This window comes from Vombatus ursinus, unplaced genomic scaffold (genome assembly GCF_900497805.2).
Source record: "Vombatus ursinus unplaced genomic scaffold, bare-nosed wombat genome assembly UNPS02014772.1, whole genome shotgun sequence".
NCBI classification, from domain to species: Eukaryota; Metazoa; Chordata; class Mammalia; order Diprotodontia; family Vombatidae; genus Vombatus; species Vombatus ursinus.
Genome location: NW_020954550.1, coordinates 27,269,010 through 27,294,687, shown reverse-complemented (window position 1 = coordinate 27,294,687; position 25,678 = coordinate 27,269,010). Strand labels below are relative to the sequence as shown.

The window sequence follows — 25,678 nt, the reverse complement described above, 5'->3', positions numbered from 1 at the left end:
AGAGTTGCAATTTGGGTTTGAAATATGGTCATTGTATTATAAGAACACACTTGTGCCAGAGAGCTATTGGTCAGTATTCTTGAAATGTGATGGGCAAAGGAATATAGCGGGAAAGCCCTGATGAGTCCTCGAAGTGGAGAATAAAAAGACATGGGCCCTAGAAGGGAGCAGCAAAAAAAAGAATTTCCAACGAGGAAGAACAATTTTCCCCTGGTGGAACGCTGTGACAGTAGCCTCTGCTGTGTAGGAGAAAAAGCTTCCAGGTAGGTAGGGAATACGCTTAAGTTGTTTTAGAGATTCTTCTGCCTTGCATAATATGAGCAGGTTTGTGTATTTTTCAGGTTTTTATTTTTTCTTTATTCTACTTACTCTGGTTCAAGTATTCCTATTACTCACAATTTAGGGACAAAGTAGAGTAAAATGCATGAAAGAGACGGAGGGTAGGAGAACTGATAAGTCTGACAGCATTCCACCTACAGGTTCCTATCCAGCTCCCACCCTGGTGGAGGCAGGGAGGTCTGAGGTGGGGAAAACCAGGCTTTGCCCTGGCGGGGAGTTACTATTAAAGACACAGTAGCCAGCAGCAGCAGCCGGGCAGTCTGTACGTGTGGCAGGCGGAGTGTCTCTGGCTGTGAGCAGTAGCAGAGAGGGGAGGGTCTGCGGCTTGGCGTAGCTGCAGCAGTCTCAGCGTCAGGCTGTAGTCTGAATGTGTATATGTGTGTAAGCGAGTGTGGGTGCGTGCGTGTGTGCATGCATGCATGTGTGTGTTTGTGTGTGTGTGTGTGTGTGCGCGTGTGTCAAAGAATGAGTTGCTTCCTGTCTGTCTTTCCGAGCTGGTCCTGCCATCGCCGGTGATTATCGTTGTTATTATCTTCCGATCACCAGCACTAGCAGCCCACCACTGTTGGTGGTTCAGGCGGGGGAGGGAGAAAGTGAGACTCAGTGTCATCACCATCCTCTGGATCTATTGTCAGGAGAGGAAATTGGAATCAAACAGCAGCAAGAGGCAGCTGGGCGGTCACATCTGGGAATGCAAAATCGACCTCCCCCTCCTCCCGTCTCACCCTGGATCACTTCGGAAAGCACTTCTGCTTCATCCCCTACCTCAACCAGAGGTTTCATTTTTAACTGAATATTTACGAAAACTGGAGGAGAAAGGGGGGTGGGGTGGGCTGGAAACAGAGACTGCTTTTTTTCCAGGGATTTCTTTCATGGGGATGTGTTCAAGGCAAGAGAGAATTCAGAAGGATATCGACATTGTGATACAGAAGTCCAAGGCAGAGAAGGACTGCCTGTTTGCAGGTGAGTTTGTCTCCTTCTCCTCCTCCTCCTCAGACCCCGGTGCCAGCTCCTTCCACCCGCTTTACCCCCGTTCTCTAAGCACGACTTGTTTGCCTGGGGGCTGCTTTTCCCCATTTCGGGTGTCATTTCACAACAGTCACAGTAACGAGATCGGGTGTCAGAAAGAGGGGGAGGGGGAGCTCAGTATTTCTCCCTTCCACACACCCCCCTCCCATCGTACCCCACCCCCTGCTATCCCTTCCTTGTCACCCCACTGTCTGGGGAAACCAGATTTAGAATCAGAAACCAGATAGGAAAGGTGCTCGGAGCGAGGAGCTGAGGCTGCTGGAGCAATGCGCTTGCTTTTTAGCCGCCGCCGCCAACAGATCCCGAGAACCATCCAAGCCCACCACCGGCTCGCTGTTCCATTAGCGGGCGGCCGAGACTCACGGCTTGGAAGGAGTTGGTTTGCGCAATGAATTGATTGGCGGCGGCCGTGGAATGGAGCTGGGGCTCCGGTCGGCACCGCTCGGCGGCCGGGCAAGGCTGCTGCCTTCAGCTCCCAGCCACTGGGGTTCTCGGCGCCCCCCCCCCCCGTTCCCTGCCCTCCCTTACCCCAGTCCCCCTTTCCTCGCTGACCCTGGGAGCACTATCTGGATGCCCCCCCCACCCCTGTTCCCCTCCCCGAAAAAGCAGTACCCTGCAATCGGTCTGCCAGGGGCTCCGGAGCCTATTAGTGCCCCTACCTTGCGGTTGCATCCCCCCCTCCTCTCAACCAAAAAAACAAGAAACCAACAACACCGGAGCCTTATTTAGAAGCAGAAAGCCTGGCTTGTTGCTGCTTGCTTCCGCCTCTCACAATGGAAATTCCCGCCGTTGCCATAGCATCGGGGCACTTGTTGCGAGGGGCTTTTTCTGCTGCACGAGCTCCTTAAACCACACATTCCCCTCCTCCCCCCGCACACCCCCACCCCCAGCAAAAAAATGGGATGGAGATCTCAGGTGTTTGCAACCTTCTCCTTTCCTCCACGCCTTCCCTTTCCTGCCAACCACACCCCCCCACCTCAAAAAAGGCAAAATTATGCTTTTAAAAATGTCTCCAGACGTAATAAAATAGAACAATAATACTTCCCGTTTCAGATTTCAGATACTCAGACTCCACTTTTACTTTCACCTACGTTGGAGGCACCAAAAGGTACTTACGTGTACAGAGTTGCTTCATTTCCTGTTCACACGTTAGTGTTTCCTTTGTTCTCGTGTGTGTGTGTGTGTGTGTGTGTGTGAGACTTTTTCTTTTGCTTGTTCCTTAGCTATGAAAGTATACTTACACTGAAAAATCTAGGCTTCACTAGATTATAAATCACCGGAGCAAACGTATTTACCTTTAAAAAACATAACAAAAACAAAAATCCAACCAGCAGCCATGAACATAATCCATAAATATGTTTTATGTAAGATTTACATTCTTAAACTGTATAATTGAAATTAAAAGTACCTCAAAGACATGGATGGGCCATATGTGTTAGCATCAAGGAAAAAAAAACTACATATGAAAAGGAAATTTCGGAAGACACAATAAAACAAGTTGATCCAAAGTGCTGTTTCTTCTTACACTTGTATATATTTTTATCTTGTATACTTTGGTAAAGATGAACTATACCAAAATAACATTCCTGTTTTTTTTCAGAGTGCTCTGTTTTGGTTTTCAAATTTGGTGGCAGGTTTAGAGAGTTAAATGTTACTTGGATGCTATTAGTTGCTCCTTCCACTCATCTTTTGAATACATACTTTGAATATCAAAACTATAACATTTTTGAAAGAGCACAAGTCTGATCTTGTATATAGGAAGCAGGGTTAAAAATGAAAGATTAACAAAATATTTCCTTGTTTTCTTGTCCCATCTTAAAAATTCTGTAATCAGTTTCTGTTATGGCACTTTTTTTGTATTCATTAGGCTTACAGCTCAAGGTTGCTTAGAATTGTTTTCAAATTTTGTTAGAATGTTGAGATTTGTGAAGAATGTATTTGTAGAATCATTTGGCCTTCTGGTTTTGACACAGTTCAAAATGTTGTCACCCAGCTAACAGAAATTTTGAAAGATGTGAAAATTGTAATAGAAAGTTTTCTTTGACCAAAACAAAAAACAAAAAAACAAAAACAAACCCTCAAGCCCCCCAAAAGCAAACATTTAGTTTGAGCTCTTGCAGTTCAAAAAGCTTTCATTCACTACTACAGTCTATTCTATGAGGTTTCTTAACCTGGGCTATATGCTTGTTCTAATGATTTATTGATTTGCCTTAATAAGGGACAATAGAATGGTGAGTGACTGAAACCTACATTAATATGTATATTGAGAGCTAATAAAATATAATATTTCTTAACTTCCTTTAGCACCTTCATGTTCGTAATTAAGAATGAGAAAGATTCAATAGAACAGAAGAGATTAAAATTAAGTCATGGCCGCTGCACCTGATGTCCCAGGGACAAAGCTATGTGCCCACTATAATTGCCTATTTTTATATTTAATAATAATGTGCTATCTATGTAGTGATACATTAAAAACTTTTCCACATAATTGGGTATTTGAAATACAATCCTAGATGTTTCTGTGGGTCCATTACCATGAAAGTATTTAAGCTGTAGTTCTTAAGTGTAGCAATGCTTAGAGACTAGATGAGTGTCATTTTATTTCATCATTAATACCAGAGGGTTGAAATGAAATAATAAAAGATGCCCTTTTTTATTTTGTAGTGTTAACATTCCAAATACTGTAGTTCTTCATGGAATAGGATTATTTTCTGGTTTTATGTAATATTTACTAAATAGCTGACTAAAATCCCTGGGGCCTGGATATTTGGTTAAGACAACCTGTATTCTTAGTCAAATGACAAAACTGTTGCATGATGGTTCAGCCTCGTGAAAAAACAAAAAACAAAAAACAACAGCCTGTAATTAATTCTGCCCATGAAAAAGGAGACTTTTGCATCTCTGAGATGATCAGAGATAATCCCTATGCAGGTTTATCTCAATTGATGGAGGTGTAGCACCTTTTAGGAAAAAAAAAATCTTTGTTCATTTTTTAGAGAATGTATAATGGTTCAGTTTCAATTTTTGCATTCCAAAATCACTAACAGCTGCTAAGAATAAAAAATAATACTTTTCCATTTTATACAGTGTGCCTTTCAGTGTGCTTCATTATATTTTAGGAGAGTTTAGAGTCATTTCAGGTAAAAGTCTTTCTTCTTCCCTGCTAAGGTCCTGTTAAAGAAAGTGGGTGGCTTATACATAAATACAGAATTCCATTCATTTAAATCAGAGTTGAATGATTTCCACATCAAGATGAGTTGTAAGTGAAACAATATGCTATGTCCTATTGTGACACTTTTCCTTGAATTAGTTGCAAGTCGTTTTTAAAAACTAAAATTTATTCTAATATATTGCTCATAAGAAAAGACTTATTGGTTACAGCTTTGTTAAATAATGTAGGCTTTAGATATGAAAAATACTGTGACAGTATAATAACTTTTACTTTTAGACATGATAGGTTTAGAATGATAGTGGAGAAACGTTTCTCAAAATGTGAAGCACTTTGTCATGCTTTGACTGGGCAGGATTTACTGCTCAAATGTTGGCAGAGTATCACCAAGTGCTTGATTCTTTATGCTTGTTACTTTAAATTGGCTCCCTTTTGTGTAGAAACAATCTTTTCCTTTAGAAGTCCTGTTATCTTTATTCCCTCCCCCCATTAATAAAAAATCTATCCCAGTATCCTAAGCTCCTTGAGTGTAATCAGTTCCCATTTTTTTTCTTGATAGGTAAAGAAAGTATGTAATAATTTTCTGGTATAGCAGTTCCCTAACTCTGTCTAGAGAAGCCTTGAACATTTGAGAGGCCCCAAATTTCCCTGCTTTCCCCAAATGCTGGCTCAGAGTTCAGATTGAGGGAATATTTCTTTTTTAATCTTTTTTTTTTGGGTTAGGCAATGGGGTTAAGTGACTTGCCCAGGGTCACACAGCTAGTATGTGACAAGTGTTTGGTCTGAGGCCGGATTTGAAGAGAATATTTCTGATAAATAGTGGATATGCCAGGTTAGGAATCAGATTCTTTGAGTGGTGATGAAATTGTAAAATGCTCTAGTGTAGAGGTAAGCAAACTCTACAAGAACATAAGTCCCCACTCTGTTCCTCAGATGGAGGGCAGGGGAGGAGAGGAAGCCTATTCATTAATGTGTTGCCATTTTAACCAACCTTCCTAAGTGGATCGTTTGCTTCTTGTCAGGGTTTTACGGTAGTAAATGGTGTTTTTGTGGAGCATCCCCCAATGCTGGCAAAATGATGCTACCATTTTCCATTCTGCAGTGGAAACATGGTGGTCACCTTGATTAGGTGTCATGGATTATTATCTAAAAATATTGTCAGGTCAGCACTAGCACAGCTTTGTTTGATGTTGCATAAAGCATCCATTTAATTCTTTTTTAATTCAGGTTCAGTTCCTGAATGTGGAGGAAACGGAGATTGGCATGTTCATAAATTCACTGTGAAAGCAAATAAATGTGTGTCAGCAAAGGAACATTGTTGGTGAATGTACATGTGGAAGACAGAGCTTTTTTTATTTCTGGGATTTAAAAAAAAATTACATGTCATAGGTGCAGTTTTTAATAATACAAAATCCAACAATGACCATTTATGCTTAATTTTGTAATGTCTAGGTAAATTTATGAAACACTAGTTTCATTGGCTCAACCATAAATTCTGGATTTTACTGAAAGGTTGAGATTGAAAGAGGGGATTTCATAGTTCTGTTTTTTAAAATTTAATTAATTTATCAACATTCCATAAGTTTTGTTTTTTTTTTAGGCAATTGGGGTTAAGTGACTTGCCCAGGGTCACACAGCTAGTAAGTGTCAAGTTTTTGGTCTGAGGTTGGATTTGAACTCAATTCTTCCTGACTACAGGGCCAGTGCTCTATCCACTGCGCCACCTAGCTGCCCCTTCATAAGCTTTTGAGTTTTAAATTTTTCTTCCCTTCTTTCCCCCCCAAGACGGTGTGCAATCTGATATGGGCTATATATATATGTGTGTGTGTGTATACATATACATATATATATATGTATATGTATACACACACATACACATATATATATATATATACACACATTCCTATTAAACATATTTTCACATTAGTGATGTTGTAAGGAAGAATTAGAACCAATAGGATAAACCACAAGAAAGAAAACAAAACAAAAAGAAGAAAAATATCAAATAGGATGCTTTGATCTGCATTCAAAGTCCATAGTTCTTTCTTTGGATGTGGATAGCATTTTCCATCATGAGACCCTTTGGAGATGTCTTAGATCCTTGCATTGCTGAGAAGAGCTAAGTCTATCAATGTTAGTCATTGTACAACATGGCTGTTACTGTGTACAACATTCACCTGGTTCTGCTCACCATATTTCTCTTGACTATGGGCCAATTAGAAAGCTAACTGAGAGCTAGTGTAGAATATACTGATTAATGATAAACTTATCAAAATATAGGTGGCCATGCTTGAGTGATTATATACATTGGACATAAGCATCTGTCTTCAGCCCATCTCTTGTGAAGTTGACTCTCTCTTCATCTGGTCTCTTGGGCCCTTTCTGCCATGGATTCGCTCACATTTCAGAACCAATGTGGCTAGTGACTAAACAGTTCAATGTAAAAAAGCATTTATTAAGTATTGACCAGTGTGATCTTGCAAGGACATCAAGTTTGAAGTCTGGCTCTTCTGTTTACTGCCTTTGTCACCTTGGGCAAATCACTTAACTTCTCTGGGCATTAGTTCTCATCTGTTAAACAATTATGATTGGACTAGATCACCTCTTTTTTTTTTTTTTTTTTTTTTTTTGCTTTATGGTGAGGCGATCGGGTTAAATGACTTGCCCAGGGTCACACAGCTAGTAAGTGTTAAGTGTCTGAGGCTGGATTTGAACTCAGGTCCTCCTGACTCCAGGACCAGAGCTCTGTGCCACCTAGCTGCCCTAGATCACCTCTTAAGAGGCCACTTCTAGCTCTAAAAAAATGAATGATCCTAAACATTTCTTATTTACCATTCATGGTGGTACCAGAGATACAGGGACAAAAATGAGACAGTCCCTGCCCTTAAGCAGCTTATATTCTGTCAGAGAACAAAAGCAATTAAAAAGTTTATCAGAGGAGTCAGGAAAGGCATGTAGGAATGAAGTGATACTGAACTTTTTCCTCTTTACTTTCATCTCTTGAATGTTAGCATTGAAAGGGATGTTTTAGATCAGTGGCTCTCAAAGTGTCATTGTAGGACTCCTAGATTTCCCTTAGACTCTACTGGGGGGGTCTGTGAGGTCACAGCTATTTTCAGAAAAATACTAAGATAACATTTGCCTAGTAAAATACTCCCTTTTCCAACTGCCTATCTGTGTGAGGTCAGATTTTCTTCATGTTTGCTTCAACCAAAATAACATCACAACAGATGGATTGCAGAAGCAGATGTTGGAATTCAGCTGCCCTCTATTAAGACAGACATTAAAGATATTTGTAAAAAATGTGTAAAACAATGCCACCCTTCTAATTTTTTTTTGTTTTGCAATGTAGTTATTTTTCATAAAATTTTTTGTTTACATGTAATGGGTTGTCATTTTAAGTGAATTAAATGCTTTAACATCAATTTTTATTTTTTAACATGTTATATGTCAATAAATATAAACCACATAAATAAAAGCTCAGTAATTTTTGCAAAGGGGTTCTGAGACCAAAAAGCTTGAGAACCACTCTTTTGGACTGTCCAATTCACTCATTCAAACCTCTCTCACAAGAAGGCCAAAAAGAGTAAAATGGCTTCTCTAAAGAGAACAAGGCTGTATTGTTACACAATGAGAAATGTTGAGTAAATTGTTAAATATCATCCTAATTAGTGGCAAAAATCAATGTTTTGTTTTGTTTTTCTTGTCCAGTTATACCCAGAGGCCAACTCTGTACCTTGTGCTTAATAATACTTGTTGAATTAAATAGGTTAGTATTGCACTATACTACTAAGCCTTTTTTTCTAAATTATAAAATTGGTAAGAGGAGCTCAGCTACCCCTATATAATGTGATGAACTAATAAGAAATGTGCTTATCTTAATGTATTTCATATGAACATGTGTGACTCATCTTCATGTATCCATCTGCTTATTTGAGCTCTAGTACCATATCTATGGCTGCTTACCTAATAATTCCATTAAGATCTCTTGCCATTACCTCAAACACCTTTTCAAAACTCGTATTTTGAAATATAAAGCAAAAAGCCTCATTAATAACCATTTTGATTTGTCAGCTAGCAGTGAATAGTTACAGCTCATTTTTAATCAATGTGTTTATTAAAAACAAAAGCATTATTAAGCACTAATACATTAAGCCACACTGTCCATTTATACCAAAATTTGATAGTAACAAGTCATATATTCTGTTTTTTCTGTATGTGAATTCTTACATAACCATGTCATCCAACTTCTTTTATAATGAGATATTTAGGTAATTTCTTCACTGAATGACCGAGTTCACATCATGCTGAATTCCATATTATAGAGATTGTAGTATATTGAAGGGGCTGCTAGGTGGCACAGTGGATAAAGCTCCAGGCCTGGAGTTGAGAAGACCTGAGTTCAATGCCTGTCTCAGACACTTAACAAGCTGTGTGACCCATGACAAGTCACCTAATCCTGTTTGCTTCAGTTTCCTCATCTGTAAAATGAGCTGGAGAAGAAAATGGTAAATCAAGCCAGTATCTTTGCCAAAAAACCCCAAATGGGGTCAAGAAGAGTCAGATATTACTGAAATGACCAAGTATGTTGAAAAATTAGCACATCACATTACTTTCATGTGGTTATGTGGTCTTATTTTATGCCTAAAATGGCTTCAAAGTTAAGATGATTTAAAGTATTTTGTTTAAAACTTTAATAGATTTGCCAATTCCTCAGGGTTGGTATTTCTTTTACCAAACAAGATCATAAGCTTTTCTGTAAGTTTTTGTAAGTCTTTCTCACCACCCCCTCTCCCCCTGCCAATACTCATGGCTAGCCTTTTAGTGATGAACTTCTTCCAACTTAGGTTGGTCTTTAGTTGTTTAGACTGTCCTCAACCTTTTCTGTCATGGTGGGACCTACCACAGAGTTTGTGCTATTTGGCGTGGCCTTGAAGAATACTGAGTCATCCTTAGATGATAATGAGGCATCAGGGATATCAGGGAGTTTTATATTTTATATTTTAACAACACAAAATGAATAGATACTTCTAGTCTGCTTTTGACAAATTCAAGTTAGTTTAAAAGAAAGATAACTTTGTAGTTGGTATTTCCAATACCTCCACAACTGATTTGGTTATTATTATGTACCCAAAGATACTAACCAGTTGAGTGTGCTCCTAGGAAGAAATTATTGTGCACTCTATTTAATTATCTGATATGATTTTTTTCAAAACCATGAATTTTAACATTAAATGCTCAGAATTATGGCTAATAAGGTGAAACCTTCCAATTAAAAGCAGAATTAATTATGGTGTGCTATTTTCAAGTGATCTACCTATACATTGTATTATGCTGTTTGTCATGTTAAGTGAAATTAATTGGAATGTTAATATTTTAAAGCTAATACATACCTATTTTAAATATCACTTCTGCTTGAAGTTGTGTCGTTTCAAAAACAGTGGATGATTTTATGCCTAATTTTAAAAAGTACTGATGTGCTTAATTTTACAAAAATTTGCTGTCACGGAGTTAATAAACCAAGAAAATAAAGTGATATGTAAAAACCAAAGATTTGCTTCACAGTAAACCATTCAGAATGCATTAGAGTACATACACTCCTCATTCATTCATTGCTTCCACTCGATTCCCTGTTAACTCAGGTAAAACTGTTCATTTCTGAAAGTCAGCTGCTTCCATCAAGTGTTATGAAGTAAGGGTTCTTTTAAGGCTATCTGTTTTAAAATCTTTGCGTAAAGGCCAAACCTGGAAGCAAAATTACACTGCAGACTGCTCTGCTCTTCAGTTTAAATGTATTGTTTATAGATTTTCCTTTAGAATCACTAGTTCCTAACTAGGCCAAGGATTTGGATGGGGAGAATTGGGGCAGGAGTGACAGGGAAAAGAGATACCGCTATTACAACCAGCCCTGAATCTGTATGACCAAACAGTTTTTATTTAGTACCAGCATAATAGTCAGTGTTACCAAGGGTAATAAAAACAAAAAAACCCATAAATTATTTAGACTAAAGTATATAGTATTTTGTAAGTATTAGTCAGCTCTGGGCCTTGATGATGCAAGTACTGTATAAAGAAACAGTCTATATGCAAGGAGCTTATCTTCCAGTGGAGGAGACAAGACATACATAGATAAAATATACAGTATAAATATAAAATGAATAACTGCAAATATATGAAGTATACAGAGTAGCTTGAGAGGGAGAGCCTTTATTATTTTTCTAATATATGTAGGTGTTGTCAAATTTATCTATAATAAATGGTCATTCATAGTAACTCTATGATGTATTTTCTTAATCAGTAGATTCTAATGCAATAACTGTCCTGTTGTGCTCCATGTAATGTTTTGATGTTAAAAAAGATTAGGAACTACTGCTTTAGACCTTATAATGTGTCAAACAGAAAATTTTGTATTCCTTTATTTGAACTTTTTCCATATATTATTAATATTAGATGAGTATTCTTTTATTGTATTGTTGCATTCCAAAGCGTGATTCATTATTGTTATCATTATGAATATCTTGGGGACAATATATTTTCCAGAGGAGGATATCTCAAATTTTCTTGGGATCCACCTCTAGGGAGGTTTTTCTTGCCTGATGTATCCCTTTTGTGGTTTGGGTTCTCTCCAGGCCTCATTTTAAAAAATTTATATATATTCTGAACTTAACAAATTAAATAAGATGTGCAGATGGGAATAAGAGGACTGTTCATGTAGCTGTGAATCTGTACCAGGTACAATTTACATCTCTTTCCCAATTATATGACAAATTGTGCATGTTATTTTTCAGAGCTGTCCTGTTTCTCAGTTTCCTACTGACCTTCCTTCTATTGTCTTCTATGCATTAAAAAATGCTTCAGCAATAAATCAGTAATTCAATCTTGATTTCTTAGTTCTCCCTAACCCTCATGCCCCCCCCCATTTTGCTACCTTTATAGTTATTCTTCCTCTACTTCCAATTTCCTACCCATCCCACCCCCAAGAAAGAAAAAAAACCCCAAACTTGTATCAAGCATAAGCAACCAAAACAAATGCCCACATCGGCCATGTCCACAGATACAGATTTCTTTCCTTACCTTGAATTAGTTAATCACCTCACTGGCTGGAGGTGGGTAACCTGTTACATCACCGGTTCTCTTCAATAGTAGTTTGTCATTGAATTGATCAGAGTTTATCTCTGGTATGTATGTCTCCACTTTTCTTATCTCACACATACTCTACCTCCTGCTGGCCTTATCACCTTACACCTGGAGTATTTCAGTCACCTTCTAGTTGGTCTTCTCTTCCCATTCCAGCCCATCCCTCATTCAGCTTCCAGAGTGATCTTCCTAAAGCACACATATGATCATGTCATCCCCCCTGCTCATCAAACTCTGGTGGTTCACTGTAACATCCAGAATAAAATACAAAACTTTTCACAACTTGGCTCCTTCCTTCCTTGCCAGTCTTCTTATACTTTATTCCCCTTATTCCCCTTCATAGACTTTGCAGCTACACTGGAATTCTTTCATTTTTGCTGTCTAATGCACATGGAACTATTTATATATACTTTTCTTTCTTTTCACTGATTTCCACCACGTGCCCTAAAATTCTCTCTTTCCTCACCACTATCTCCGGGCTTCCCTGGCATTCTTTAAGATTTGGTTCATTCCCACATTCTGCCAAAAGTCCTTTACCAGTATACTCCATTTGCAAGTATCTTTGCTCTGAGATTACCTTCATTTTATACTGAATACATCATGTATGTACAATTTTTTTCCACATATTGTCTCTCCCATTATATTCTTGAGATCTTTGAAAGCAGGGACTGTGTTTTTGTCTTTCTTTATAAGCCTAGCACTTAGCACAATGCCATGCAAATAGTGTTTAATAAATCCTTTTTGACTGATTTGATGATTTCCTTATTTATTCCTTGTAATATTTTTATTATATAAATTATTATGGTTCTTCTCACTTCACTATGCTTCTGTTAATACAAATCTTCCATGTTGTTGAGTTGTTTTTCACTTGTGTCTGACTCTTTGTGACCCCTTTGGGGTTTTCTTGGCTGAGATACTGGAGTAGTTTGTCATTTCCTTCTCCAGCTCATTTTACAGATGAGAATATTTAGGCAAACAGGGTTAAATGACTCGGTGAGGGTCACACAGCTAGTAAGTGTCTGAGACCAGATTTGATTGAACTCCCTAACTTCAGGCCCTGCACTCTATCCACTATGCCACTCTATCCACTAAGTCTTTCCAGGTTTGTCTAAAACTGTTTCCTATGTCATTTTTTACTTGTATATATCTTAATTTATTCAGCCTTCTCAAATGATGGCCACCTGGTCTCAAATTCTATTGTATTTATTTAAATTATATCCTTGGAATGCAAATTCCTTGAGGGCAGGGATTATTTAAAAAAATTCTAGTCTCTTTAGGTTTTGAGCTTCTTGACCACTGTTTAAATGCTTGTTAATGAATTAATGAATGTAAAAGCTTTGATTTACTTTGTGCCTTGAATTTTACTAAATACTGTATATACTTAGAACAAAATGGAACAGACCCTGCCCTCAAGAAATTTTCATTCTAATGGAGATTTTGGTTGGGAAAATCCCTGAGGTTGTATATTGCCTAGGTTGATTAGATTGACACACCCTTACTTGGAGCTTGATGGGCTATTGAGATGGGAGTGCACTGGAGAATGGTGCTTGTTGAGGACTAGGCTTGTGGATGAAATAATGAAAGAAGTGGGGGAGGATAACAATAACAATGATAATAGCTAACATTTACATATATAAATTAGTTTTACCTGTAGAATTTTTAGGGGAAACAGAAAGTTTCCAAAGAGAGATTTCACCTGTAGACTATTTTAAAAATGAAATAATGTTCTTGGAAAACTTAGGAAAGTATGGTATATTCAGATATAATTGGCTAAGCAATATTGTAAATCTACTTTTGAACATGTTTCCTAGCATAAAGATTTTGTGCTTATAAGATATGAAGTGATGGCTAACTTGAACAGTTCTAATTTATTGGTATCTATGAACTTTTGTTGCCTCTTATATCTTCCAAGAATGTTTATTCAATTGAATTTTGCCACTAGAATATAGATGTTGATTGTTTTTTTTCTAACATTCAAAACATTGCAGGGAATCTGGTATTTATTGCAATGGCTGCAAAAAAAAAAACCCACAAACTTTTGTGACTTACATATGATAAGAAAAAAAACCCTCCAATATAAAATACCTAAATTAAAAATAATCAATAACATAATTTAGGAAAGTAGATTAATCCTGATCTCATAAATAAAAAACTCAATTAGCTTTACATAATCAATTCTATGAATGCAAATAACCAGTTAACACTGAACTGCAGGCCCTCATGTGCCATTTGCAGTTGGTACATAGGGTATACCCCCATTATTTGGTCAGAATTTTAATGTCACATAATTTCCTAGTTAACTAGAGGAGAAAAGCAGAGAGGTTCTTTTATCCTTGAATCTGAAGAAAGAGGAGTGAAAAGTGCAGGTTGGAGGAGTTGGTGGACAAGTGCCATATTTAAAGCATAAAGCAGATAGTCTACTTTTGTCTTTGGCTGCCAAGATGATGTCAAGAATTTTGAGGGCTGTGAAAGGGCCTTGGGAATGTCCCTGGAGGCAACAGTTTTGGCCAGAGGTGGGAACCTGTGGCCCCGAGGCCACAAGTGGCCCTCTACATTCCCAAGTGTTGCCCTTTGACTGAAATGTGTGAGGTTTGGATTCAGTCAAAGGGTTGCACTTGAAGACCTAGAGGGCCACATGTGAACTTGAGGCTGTAGGTTCCCCACCCCTGGTTTTGGCAGCTTTTGCAAGTGGTAGGATTTCTGGGAATACCTGCAGGAAAGTGGGTTGGGGTGGTAGGTTGGTCACTCTCTCTTTCTCTCTGTCTCTATATGTGCACATACATATTTTATATATATACACGTGTGTGTGTGTGTGTGTGTACACGTGTGTGTACAGAAGAGAGAAGCTGAACCACAGGTATGGGAAAGAGAGGAATATGCATCATTAAACCCTTACCCTAACTGACCTACCTTCTGCCTTCTCCACCCTACCCAAAGTATAGTCTGAAGTGAGCTGCTGTTTGCAAGCCTGTGAGGCTTTGGTGCTAGAGGGATATATTTACCTAAACTATACCTGCTCAGTGTTATATTCTGGCTCATAAAAATATATTACTTGTAGCAATTTATTTGTGTGTGTGTGTGGGTGAATGGTACACACACACACACACACATATATCTGTTATATTTGAAATTTAATTGCAACACTCTTTCCCCCCCCCTTCCCCTTCCCCATATTAAGGGATACCCTATACCTGTAGTTTGTTGGGTCAGCAGCATTCATGGGGTCTATCAGTAAATTCCAATCTCCAACATGTTCTGTGGTCAAATTTACTTGGGAAACTCAGCTAGGGTTATTTTGTAACTCTCAACACTGTGGTCTAATTAATTACAAAAGTCTGAGGTAATGTTTTAAAAGAAGAGGTAAAAGAGGGAGAGAGACAAGAATTTGGCAGTGTTATTTCCAGCACTATGGGGAGGAGATATTCTGACAGGCTGGTATGATTTAATAGATATAGCTGTGTAGTAGAGATGGGTAGGTACATCAGGCTATCATAAATGCTAATGACACCATCCATTAAGATAATCAAAATCCTTTATTGTGTTCTTTAAGCAACCTTCTGGTATTAATTTTGTTTTCCAGGTATTTTTTTCTTACATGGAAGAGAGTACACTGACTAGCCAGTATATTTCTCATTGTAAATTAATAGGTTGATCAAACCTCAGTCAGATTTGTATGAGTTTGGTTAGCTTCAATCAACTAGGAGCTGATCACCCAAGAATGACCTGGCAAAATGAGTTCATGAACCAGAAAAACTGATGACTAGACCTTGAACTTGTAATGACCTCATCCAAGTACAAACACCCCACAAGGCTCAGCCTAAAACAGACAGCTGGTGTTTGCCCCGAACCACCTAAAGTGCAACACCAGATGTTTTATGATGAGAAATGACAATGTTGATATTTCAGGTCATTGACTTATCTGCATTTTGGAGTATTTTATTTTTATGTGTGCTTACAGTCTTTAATTTCCCCTTCCCACTTCCATGTCTTCAGTGGAGTTGAAGCCCTTTTTGATAAGGGCTCTCATTGATCTACATTCATCAAATAAGCTAACAGAGAGCCTTCTTTGGCACAAAAATGGAAATCCATTTAGAAATGTTAGAAATAGAAAACCATCCCCTGTAATAAAAGCTCTTACTATATTCTCTTGAATGGAGTGTAGAATGTCTTAGTAAGCAAGCTATGATGATTTATTTTCTGGAGAATTTTATGGTGGGGTGGAAATAGGGAATTTATTTAAAAATTACATTTATTTGATGAATTATCTTACTTTTATCAGTGAGGTCATACATAAAGGCCAATTGTAAAACCATTTTTCCTTGAGATTTCTTTCTGCATTGGTGGCCAAATGAGAGCCATAGAATGATTTAAAAAAATTTTTTTTTAGGATTTTTGAATTTTAGGTAACTTGTTTCTGAGTCAGTGTAAGTCATTAAGCTGAAGAAGCTCCAAGTTAGTTTTAGTTAACAAATGATTTTAAAGTAAAACCTGTCATTTAAGGTTTAGTCATGCAGGAAGGAATTTATATTAAAGCCATTTCTCATTACCTGTAGCTTTTTTATTTAGATACATTTGTACTCATTGTCATTTTATATGCCTATGTATATATATCTGTAATATGTGTGTATGCATATACCCACTTACTATAGAAATGATAAATGGATGCTTTAACAGTGCTGTGGGCATGTATATGTATAGATTCTGCCTATGTAAGTGTATAGATGCCATCTTTATGTTCTCTGTGTGTGTTATCTTCCCCATTAGAATATAAGTGCCTTGACTAGGATTATTTTCTTTTTCTATTTCTGTCTCAAGAGCTTAGCATAATGCTTTGCACATAGTAATAGCTTAATAAATGCTTTTGTATTAATTTTATGTTGCTCTGTGACCTTGGGCAAGTCACTTAACTTTCCAGAACCTCAGTTTCTTCATCTGAAATGGGAATGATAACACCTAACTTGCAGGATTGTTGTGATAATTGAGATACTTTAAAGTCTCTCAGCAAACCTTAAATGTTGTGATCATCTAACACAGGGGTTTTTAAACTGTTTTATTTTGTTTGTTTCTGGTCAGGAAACTATTTGGCAGTGTGGTGAAGTCTGTGAATCCTTTCTTAGAAGATTTTTAAAAAGTGAATAGAATATATAGACTTACAGAGGAATTGATTATTGAAATAGTTTCAAAAATAGATTTAAAAAAATCACAGATCCTAGGCTAAAAACCCTTGATCTAAGGATAGTTATATCATACATACACCTGTATACACCTGTATTTAGAAGCATCTCTTCTTACAGAAAACTAATTGCAAAACATTGTGTTGTCAGGAATCTGATAAACTCAAAAGACTTATTTGGAAGTCAGTGTGCAAAACTCCAACTAAATAAATTCCTTATCATGACAGCTCATTTGTCAGTTTATGTGTATCTACAGGGTTGATCTCCTTAAAATGGAGTCTTAGAGATTGGGATGTTGGAGACCTAAGCTGAATGCTAAAATTGGCTTTGTGGATAACAGCTGATGCAGTCATCATCCCTCATTAAAATGCTTTGCTGCTAGATCTGCAGTAAAGAAAAAAAAGTTTGGCTTTTCAGCTGAAAAGCAGTCATTACTTGATTATCACTAGAGCATTTGAAATGATCACTCTCATGAATGGTCAGATTCATTTTTAGTTAACTAAGAGAAAAATTAAGTAATTCACTGTGAGCCAAATTCTCCCTTTAGCTATACATGTGCCAGGCCATTGGTTCATGTTAGAACAGTCTATCCTTCTGTGATGACTGGCTGAGAATGTGATTTTAGTGAGAGAGAGAGAGAGAGAGAGAGAGTTCCATTGAAGTGATTTCAATGAGAATTGTAAATGTTCAGCTGAATTTGGTCCTGACATGATGGAACTATGGCCAAGAAGACATATAAACACTTTCTACATCATTCTAGTTTGATTTAATAGGTAAACTTCTTGTGTTGACTTACTATATTCGTTTAAAATTTCTACTATCACAGCAGGAACCAAAAATCATTTTTAGGTTTTAGAGAAGTAGGGTTAAAAAAATTCATGAATGTAATCTTAGGACACTTTCTTAAAAATTAACAAAAAAGCATTGCTGGTATTTCTGTTTGCTAGGGGTACCTCCTGTGAGAAATACACCTTTCAAAATATAAGGGCAGTTTATACTGTACCCCACTTCCCTGCCTTCTTTTAAATTCCAACTAAAATCTCATCTTTTACAGGAAGCCTTTCGCAATTCCTCTTAATTTTAGTGCCTTCCTTATAGTAATTATTTACTATTTATCCTATTTATAGCTTGCTTGGTATGTATTTGTTTGCATATCGTCTCCAGCCCTAGATCATAAACTCCTTGAGGGCTGTGATTGTCTTTTGCCAAAGCCTTTTTGTTATCTGAAGTGCTTAGCACGGTGCCTGGCACATAGGAGGCACTTAATAAATGTTGATTGATTGGTTATCTTGAATATAGCTTATTTATTTCCTTGTTGTGGGGCCCCCCTCCAATTAGATTGTAAGGTCCTTGAAGACATGAACGGCCTCTTCTCTTTTTTGTATCCCCAGCCCTTAGCACAATGCCTGGAACATAGTAGGTCCTTAATAAGTGTTGATTGATTGATATTCTGAGATACAAATTCTGTACCTCAAAACATTTAGGGAAATTTGTTTAGAATGTCTCATTTCACTGCAGAGATGTTCCATGAAAAGTCGGTGTTGTTTTCTCAAAGGTGGTAGAGTACAAGTTCTGGAAGTCCAAGAGAAGTAAGTGGGAAATGAGGAGGGGCCTAGTTAAGACTGGTTCAAAGACCATCTTGGCAAAGTTTGGAGATACGTATCAACAAAAGAATGGACATCAGGCGATGAAGACGGTGGTCACAGAAAATTAGGTAGTTGAGGAAAAGAAAAAAAAATGTGTTTTAACTTTGACATAAGAACTAAAACTCAAACCTTGTTTATATTTCACCTAACAACAAAAGCAGCTCTTGCCTGAATTTTTAAGATGGTGAGAAGAAAGGAATTCTCTAATGTGGGAGGTGCCCTTCACAAAACTGCGGTTTAATGGGCATTTTCTCTGGAGTCAGGACCTGGGTACAGATCCTGCCTCAGAAGCTAAATACCTGGGAACTTGGCCAAATCATTTAACCTTCCTGGGCCTGTAAAAGTGTAGGGTTGAGTTACATTAGTACATCTTAACATTTTTTCTGTCATGGACACAATCTTGTGAAATCTGTGGACCTCATCTCAGAATAATGTTCTTAAATGTATAAAATAGAATACATAGGATTATAAGGAAACCAATTTTATTGAAATAAAGTTAAATATATGTATATATATATATATATATTTTTTTTTTTTGGTGAGGCAATCAGGGTTAAGTGACTTGCCCAGGGTCACACAGCTACTAAGCGTCAAGTGTTTGGTCTGAGGCCACATTTGAACTCAGGTCCTCCTGACTGTAGGGCCAGCGCTCTATCCACTGCGCCCCCTAGCTGCCCCAGATATATATATATATTTAAAAAAAAAAACGCAAGTTCACTACCTCGGTTAAGAACCTTTGATTTAGATGGTCCTTGAGGTCTCTTCCAGCTCTAGATCCAGGATCAACTATTAACAGTATTTCCATGAAGTTCGCCATTCATTTCTGATAACTACTAAGCCCAGTTAAGATTTTTTTCCATGTTTTTGGGGGTGTTCTGAATCATTGATTTCTGAGCTAAAATCATTTAAATGAGTCTTGAAATGATAGAACATAAGTGCTTGTTGATTGTTAGGCAAAAATACCCTTTGGCTCTGGTTCTCTGCTTTTCCTTTTAGTAAGGTGGAGTTTTTAACTGAAGCACCGAGCAGGAACTGAAAAAAAAAAGCCACCTAGTCCAGGATTTTTATCAAATTGTCTTTCATGGAATGTTAGGTTTCTTTAGAAACATGCCAGGTTTCTTGGGGGTAGTGAAGTGAAGAGTACATTTCCTGTATAAAAATAACCTCAAGTGTTCTATGAAATAAACCAATGCATTCATGTTTTGTGTAGATATTTTCAAATCAAGTTTTTTTTTTAAAAAAAAAAAAGTCCAAATTATACTCTTGCATTTATTTTGTATGGAGTGCATTTGTCCAGAATTGTAATCTAGAACTTCATCTCGGCTGGTAAGAATGGCTTGCTCTGATCCTTGGGAGCCATACTTTTTTTTCCTCAGCAAATCTCAGGATTTGTTTTGCTTATGCCCTCTACTGGTTTCTCCTTGTCTTATTCCTCTGGTCCTTTTGACCCATTATTGTTTGTGGTTTCTTCCCTAGTCTTTCCAGCTGTCCATCCTACTTCATAGACTCCTTCACTTTGTTCAGTTAAGCAAGCAGCAAACATTTGAGTGCTTAGTATTTTCCAAACACTGTGGTAAGAGCTCTGGGTACAAAACAAATCAGTAAACAAACCTCCTCCCCACAAAACAAACCAAAAACCCAGTCATAGTCTTTGGGTGTATGTAGAGTGGATGGATAGATTATCATCATTTAGATATGTCATTTAGACAGTTTGGTGTCTGGGGGTTGTACTGAATCTTGAAGGAACCTTGGGGATTCACAGAGGCTGAAGGTCTCTGTAGGAGACAGAGCTCTCCCTCAGGGAGAGCACTCAATGAATGGGTATCAGTCAGTGCAAAAGCCTGGAGATGTATGAAGAATGACAAGTGTTGGACTGGGAGGTGTGTGAATAGGAGCAATGTGTAAGAAGACTGGAGAGACAGAAAAGGATCAGACTGTAATGCCATATAGGAGCTTCTCTTCATTTGTAGATGTAATAGGGAGTTTGTGGAGTTTATTGAAACTCTTCACAATCTCAGATGACATATTAGGAAGACCATTTTGGTAGATGTTTGGAGGATGGATTGGAGTGGGGAGGGACAATGCTTATTAGAAAGATTCATTAGAAGAATTTTATAGGAATCTTTCCTGATTTCCTCCCCTTCTACCTACTAGTACCCTCCCTCCCCAGTCACCTTGTGTTTTATTATCAGCACATTTATATATACTTGTTGTTTCCCCAGATAGAATGAGACAAGAGACTTTCCTTTTTTGTCTTTCTATGTTTGATTGATTTGTTCTCCTGCCATGTTCCCTGAAAACAACCCACAAACCTTAAATTCAGTTTTATTATCACTAAGTGCTGTGGGAGAATGTTTGCATAAAGGAGGTTAAAATACCAAAGAGAAAGTTTGCAAGTATTCTTGCCTGACTGAAAACTCAGTGATTATAGCGACTGGATTTTAGCTAAACCTTTATCTTGCAATTTAGCACTGTGATCTCTGTACACAGCGGGTGCTTGATAGACTAGGTATCAAGGATTCAGATGAAAAAGAAACAAACAAAAGACCTCAAAACAGTTCCTGCTCTCTTTCTAGAAGGGGATACAGTGTTATTATCTTTGCTTCCCTGCAAAACTCCCCCCTTCCCCACATGGAGGAGATGCTAGCTCAGTTGATCTTTGATGGTACACCTGGATTCTAGGAAGGAGAAATGAGGTGTGAGTATGTGCTGCTTTCTGAAATGGTAAATTTAGGGCATTCCTCAACCCGGAGATCCTAATTTCCTCTAGGAAAATTATTGCTCCCATATCAGTCCCTTTGACTGCAGGTCAATAAATCTAGAGTCAAGGCTTCTAGATAGAAAGTTTAATTAGCACCAGCTGATGGGTATTTGCCAGGTGCTCAAAGGAACAAAGGGAGATACACACGTGAGATTTTACACAGGCTTAGGGTCACATTACTGGCAGCAAAGGGAACCAGCCTATTGAGTGAAACTGCTAGGTCTCTTTCCTTATTTGTGACTTTGAGTAAAAGGGACAAGATGTCTAGTGATTTGGGGGAGACTGCGTTTACTTTAGGGTCTCTGGAGTAGCAAAGACCTGGTTTATTCCAGTAGGGAAGTTTTTTTTTCCTGTGGTTAATCTTACCAGAATATACTGAGGGGGCAAGAAGTCTTCTAAAATAACAGAGGCCTCCTTCAGGATAGAATCAGTGGACTATAGTGTTGAATGAAATAGAGACTGAATGGCAGTCTCTATTTACATAACCCTGTGCCTCTGTTTCTTTGACCTTTGACTTAACTGGAGAGATGTTTCCCCACTATCAGTCTACTTCAAGCACAATGACAGGTCAATTCAACCAAACATTTATTAATGTTTGTGTGGCAGGCAGTATGCTAAGTGCTGGAGATGGAACAGTGAATTTATGGAACAGCTAATAGACCAATTCAGTTAGAACACACTAAATATATATATATATATATTAGGGAAGCAATATGAAATAACTTTGGAAAGGTGCTTTAAATGTCAGGAAGAGGCACTTGTATCTTTTTCCTAGGGGCATTAAGAAGCCACTAAAAATATTTGCAAGAAAGTGACCTGGTCAGGTCCATGCTTTAGGAAGACTTTGTGGCTGATTGATTAGAGGGGGTTGATGGGAGGTGGGGAAGCCAATTAGGAAGCTATTACAGTATTCAGAGTATTTAAAATGAGTAGAGATTAGGACCTGATAAGTTCTATTTTGAACTTACTGAGTTTAAGATGCTGATTAGATATGCAAGTGGAGATGTCTAGAAGATAGTTTATAATGAATGACTAGAATTCAGAGATTATAGTTATCTTTGTAGGTTTGGTAGCCAATTGTGTAGTGAGGGTGACTGAATGGGAGCTGATGAAGTTGATGAGTTATCTAAGAAAAGATTGGCGAGACTAGAAGAGAGCTCAGGATGAAGTTTTGAGGGACAGGGACATCTACAATGAAGTTGTAAGGTAAGTGGGCAACCCAGGATTCTGAGACCAAGTTGTCAGACTGGTAGGACAACCAGGAGAGAACATAGTCACAAATGCCATAGGAGAACTGAGCATCTGGGAGGGATGTGTGGCCAAGTGTCAAAAGTTGAAGAGATGTCAAGAATGATTAACAGCAAACCTGAATTTATATGTGCAATTAAACCTACTGCTCTAGCAGGGTTCTATGAAGTTGTCTGTTTTTACTTCGTGTTAGTTTTGCTTTTTGTTGTAAAAGGTCCCTTGAATTCAGAAGGCTTGGAAATTACAGATTCATTTTATCCCCTGAACAAGTCTGAAGACCATTGACAATTTTTCTTTGATTGAGTAGCCCAGACCTGGATGCAGTGTAGATGACTTCACACTAAGAAAACAGGTATAGCTTTTGAAAGTTACTCTGTCTTGCAGTTTCCCTATTTTATAGAGGAAAAAGATTTCTGCCTTAAAGAATTTAAGAAGCTAAAGGAAAGACTTATTGAAGAACATTTCCATTTTATGCCATGAATATGAAACTTTCTAACATTTTACTATGTCTAAATTATAATGAAATCATTGAAACTGTCATACAAAGAAGCAAAACCTGAGGGAGGCTATTTATAGTGCAACTATTAATATTTTAGTATTTCCAGTTCATATGGTAACATTAATTCTACTTACTAGGAAGAAGTACAGAAGTGGTTTTCGTTATTATTAAGACCTTGTTACCCCAGAAATGTAGAAGTGTGAAATTTATAATAGTTGTGAGGTGTAAAAAAGAAAAATATAGCAGCAAAGTGACGTAGGCATTCAAGGCTCAGCAGGATTTTCCTCTCTCCTCTGCCCCTTTTTAATAGGTTATCTGCCACTTTAAGACAGCAGTATAGATCATGCTAATGTTAAGATGGTCCCTTTCCTTGGAGTATAAGTAATCATTAAGTCTGCTATGTTTATTTTTCTTAATGGATTGAAATATGAATAGAGCTAAAAAAAGTTGTTTGAATTTTAATATATGATTTTGCTTGTAATATTTTATGAATACAATAGGAATGGATTGGGTAGGATAATGAGAGTGTGTAGAGAATTGGATGGTCCAACTCTCCAGGTGAAAAAAAGAGTGTTGTGATCTGGGTTTACTTTGGGCCCACTGGACGGGGAGAAACTAGGCTGTTTGGGGGAAAAGCTTAGGGACTAACCAGAGAGTGATCAGATAGACAGCTGAGCTGCTTTTCCTCCCTTTCTATTTCTGGGAGAGAGACTAGAACCTCTGGAACCAGGTGCCCAGTGAGAGGCTTGGTGAAGATGGATTAGCAGCAATATTTATGAAGGATGGATAATAGGAAGCAGTGAAGAGAAGGAATACAAACTTTTTGACCCTGAGCCCCATACTATCATGTGTCTTCCTGTTTTGGCTTCTGACTACTTGGGGGTGCTAAGCCTGTGGTCCTTAGCTACTTGTGGCTCTCTGAAATAGGGGTAATTCACATTTCCTCAGAGTTTAAGGGTTTATGTTGGATACCTGATTGTCCAGAGGTGTGCCGGAGCCAGCTCAGACCTGTAAGTGGATTGTTAAATTATCAGTATATGGATTTAAACCTAAAAAAAAAATCCACCAGTGCTACAAATCACAGCTTGATTTTCTGTTTTGTTAATTGTCTAGACTTTAAGAAAGTGTTGGAGAAAATATTAATAAAGCAGGTTAAATTTATAGGTACGTCCTGCTTATATCCTTTCCTCTCCAGGCAGCTATTAATTTGTTTTTAGTACACCTTTGATTTTAGGCAAAAGGCTGAGATTTCTGATAAACTCTAAAGAGGGACATTACTTCGTCCAAGATTGAGTAGAAGGGGGACAGCTAGGTGGTATAGTGGGTAGAGCACCAGCCCTAGAGTCAGGAGGACCTGAGTTTAAATCTGGCCTCAGACACCTGATTCTCACCAGCTGTGTGACCTTGAGCAAGTCACTTAACCCTGCTTGCCTTGCCAAAAAAAAAAAAGATTGAGTAGAAGGTATTGGACTGGGTTGTATTCCACCTTTTTTCCATACTTTTATATATTGTCTCCCTGCATTAGAATGTAAGCTCTATAAGAGCAGGGTCTGTCTTGCTTGCCTGCACTTATTTCCCCAGTGTTTAGCCTAGTACCTGACACATAGTATGGCTTAATAAATGATCTTTACCTGCTTATCAGTCTTTTATCTGTATGGCTTTTGGGAAATTGCACAGCTTTGAACAAGTTTAAAACTTGCTCTTGAAACAAAGACCTATGTTTTTAATATCAGTATACTTTCTGTGTGGCACAGAGTAATAAAATATTGAGTGTGTAAGAAAATCAGAGTTGGTAGTCACCCAGAGGGCATTGGGAACATGTATGGATTCTACCTCTGCAACACTTCACGTTCTTTGCCTTCTTCCTGCTCCCATAGTCACTACCCTAATTGGAGATCCTATCACTTCTTAGCTACAGTACCCACCTAGTCCTTATTTTCCAAGTCTGTGATGAAAAGAGCAGCTATAAATACTTTTGTACATATAGCATCTTTTCCTTTTTTTAATTTATTTGAGGTAAAGTCCTAGCTGGGTCAATGGGTATATATGGAAACTTTCTGGGTATAGTTTCAAACTGTTTTCCAGAATGTATAGACCAATTTTCAGTTTCACCAACAGCATACTAGAGCACCTGTTTTCCCATAGCCTCTCTACCATTTGTCATTTTCCTCTTTTTCACCTTTGCTAGTCTGATAAATGTGAGGTGGAAACTTAAAAGTTGAAATTTCTGTAATTATTAGTGATTTAGAGCATTTTTCCCCATATGATTGTTGATAGCTTGGATTTCTTTCTTTGAAAATTGACTGTTAATAATCTTTGACTATTTAGCTATTGTTAGCCCAATTTTTTTTTGTCAATTTCAGTATTGTTATTTGATTATTTTTCACTTACTCCATTTTAAGCTTTTAAAATTGTGGTTCTTTCAGCAACTCAAGGTCTGTGAGGCTGACTACTGTTTAGAGCTTTGTAGATCAGTGCCTTGAACTGGGAGGGATTCAGGGGTACCCACTTGGCAAGCTCAGTACTCAGCCACTGTCCCCTTCTAATCTGAATGAAATCCCTAGGTCACCCAGAAGCAGCAATCTACATAATATATATGCCAGCAAAGGTATTGGTGATTTGATTGTCCATTTCAGGGCACTAAGCCTATGTATTTGGTCCCTGGGGAAATCTCAA

The 25,678-nt window shown here is 37.8% G+C and overlaps 1 protein-coding gene across 2 annotated transcripts in view; it reads left to right on the top strand.

Annotated features, from left to right (window-relative positions):
- The first annotated feature begins 406 nt into the window (after positions 1-406).
- The window catches only part of PARP8 (poly(ADP-ribose) polymerase family member 8), a 215,598-nt gene continuing 190,326 nt past the window's right edge, over positions 407-25,678 (top strand). The window contains exons 1-3 of one of the 2 annotated variants that reach the window (XM_027863653.1): positions 949-1,115; positions 1,201-1,302; positions 2,422-2,476. In XM_027863653.1, coding sequence (XP_027719454.1) covers positions 1,031-1,115; positions 1,201-1,302; positions 2,422-2,476 — 242 coding nt within the window. In that variant the 5' untranslated portion in view covers positions 949-1,030. Of the gene's footprint in view, positions 1,303-2,421; positions 2,477-25,678 lie in introns of both variants that reach the window. The other variant, XM_027863652.1, reaches the window with a different exon arrangement.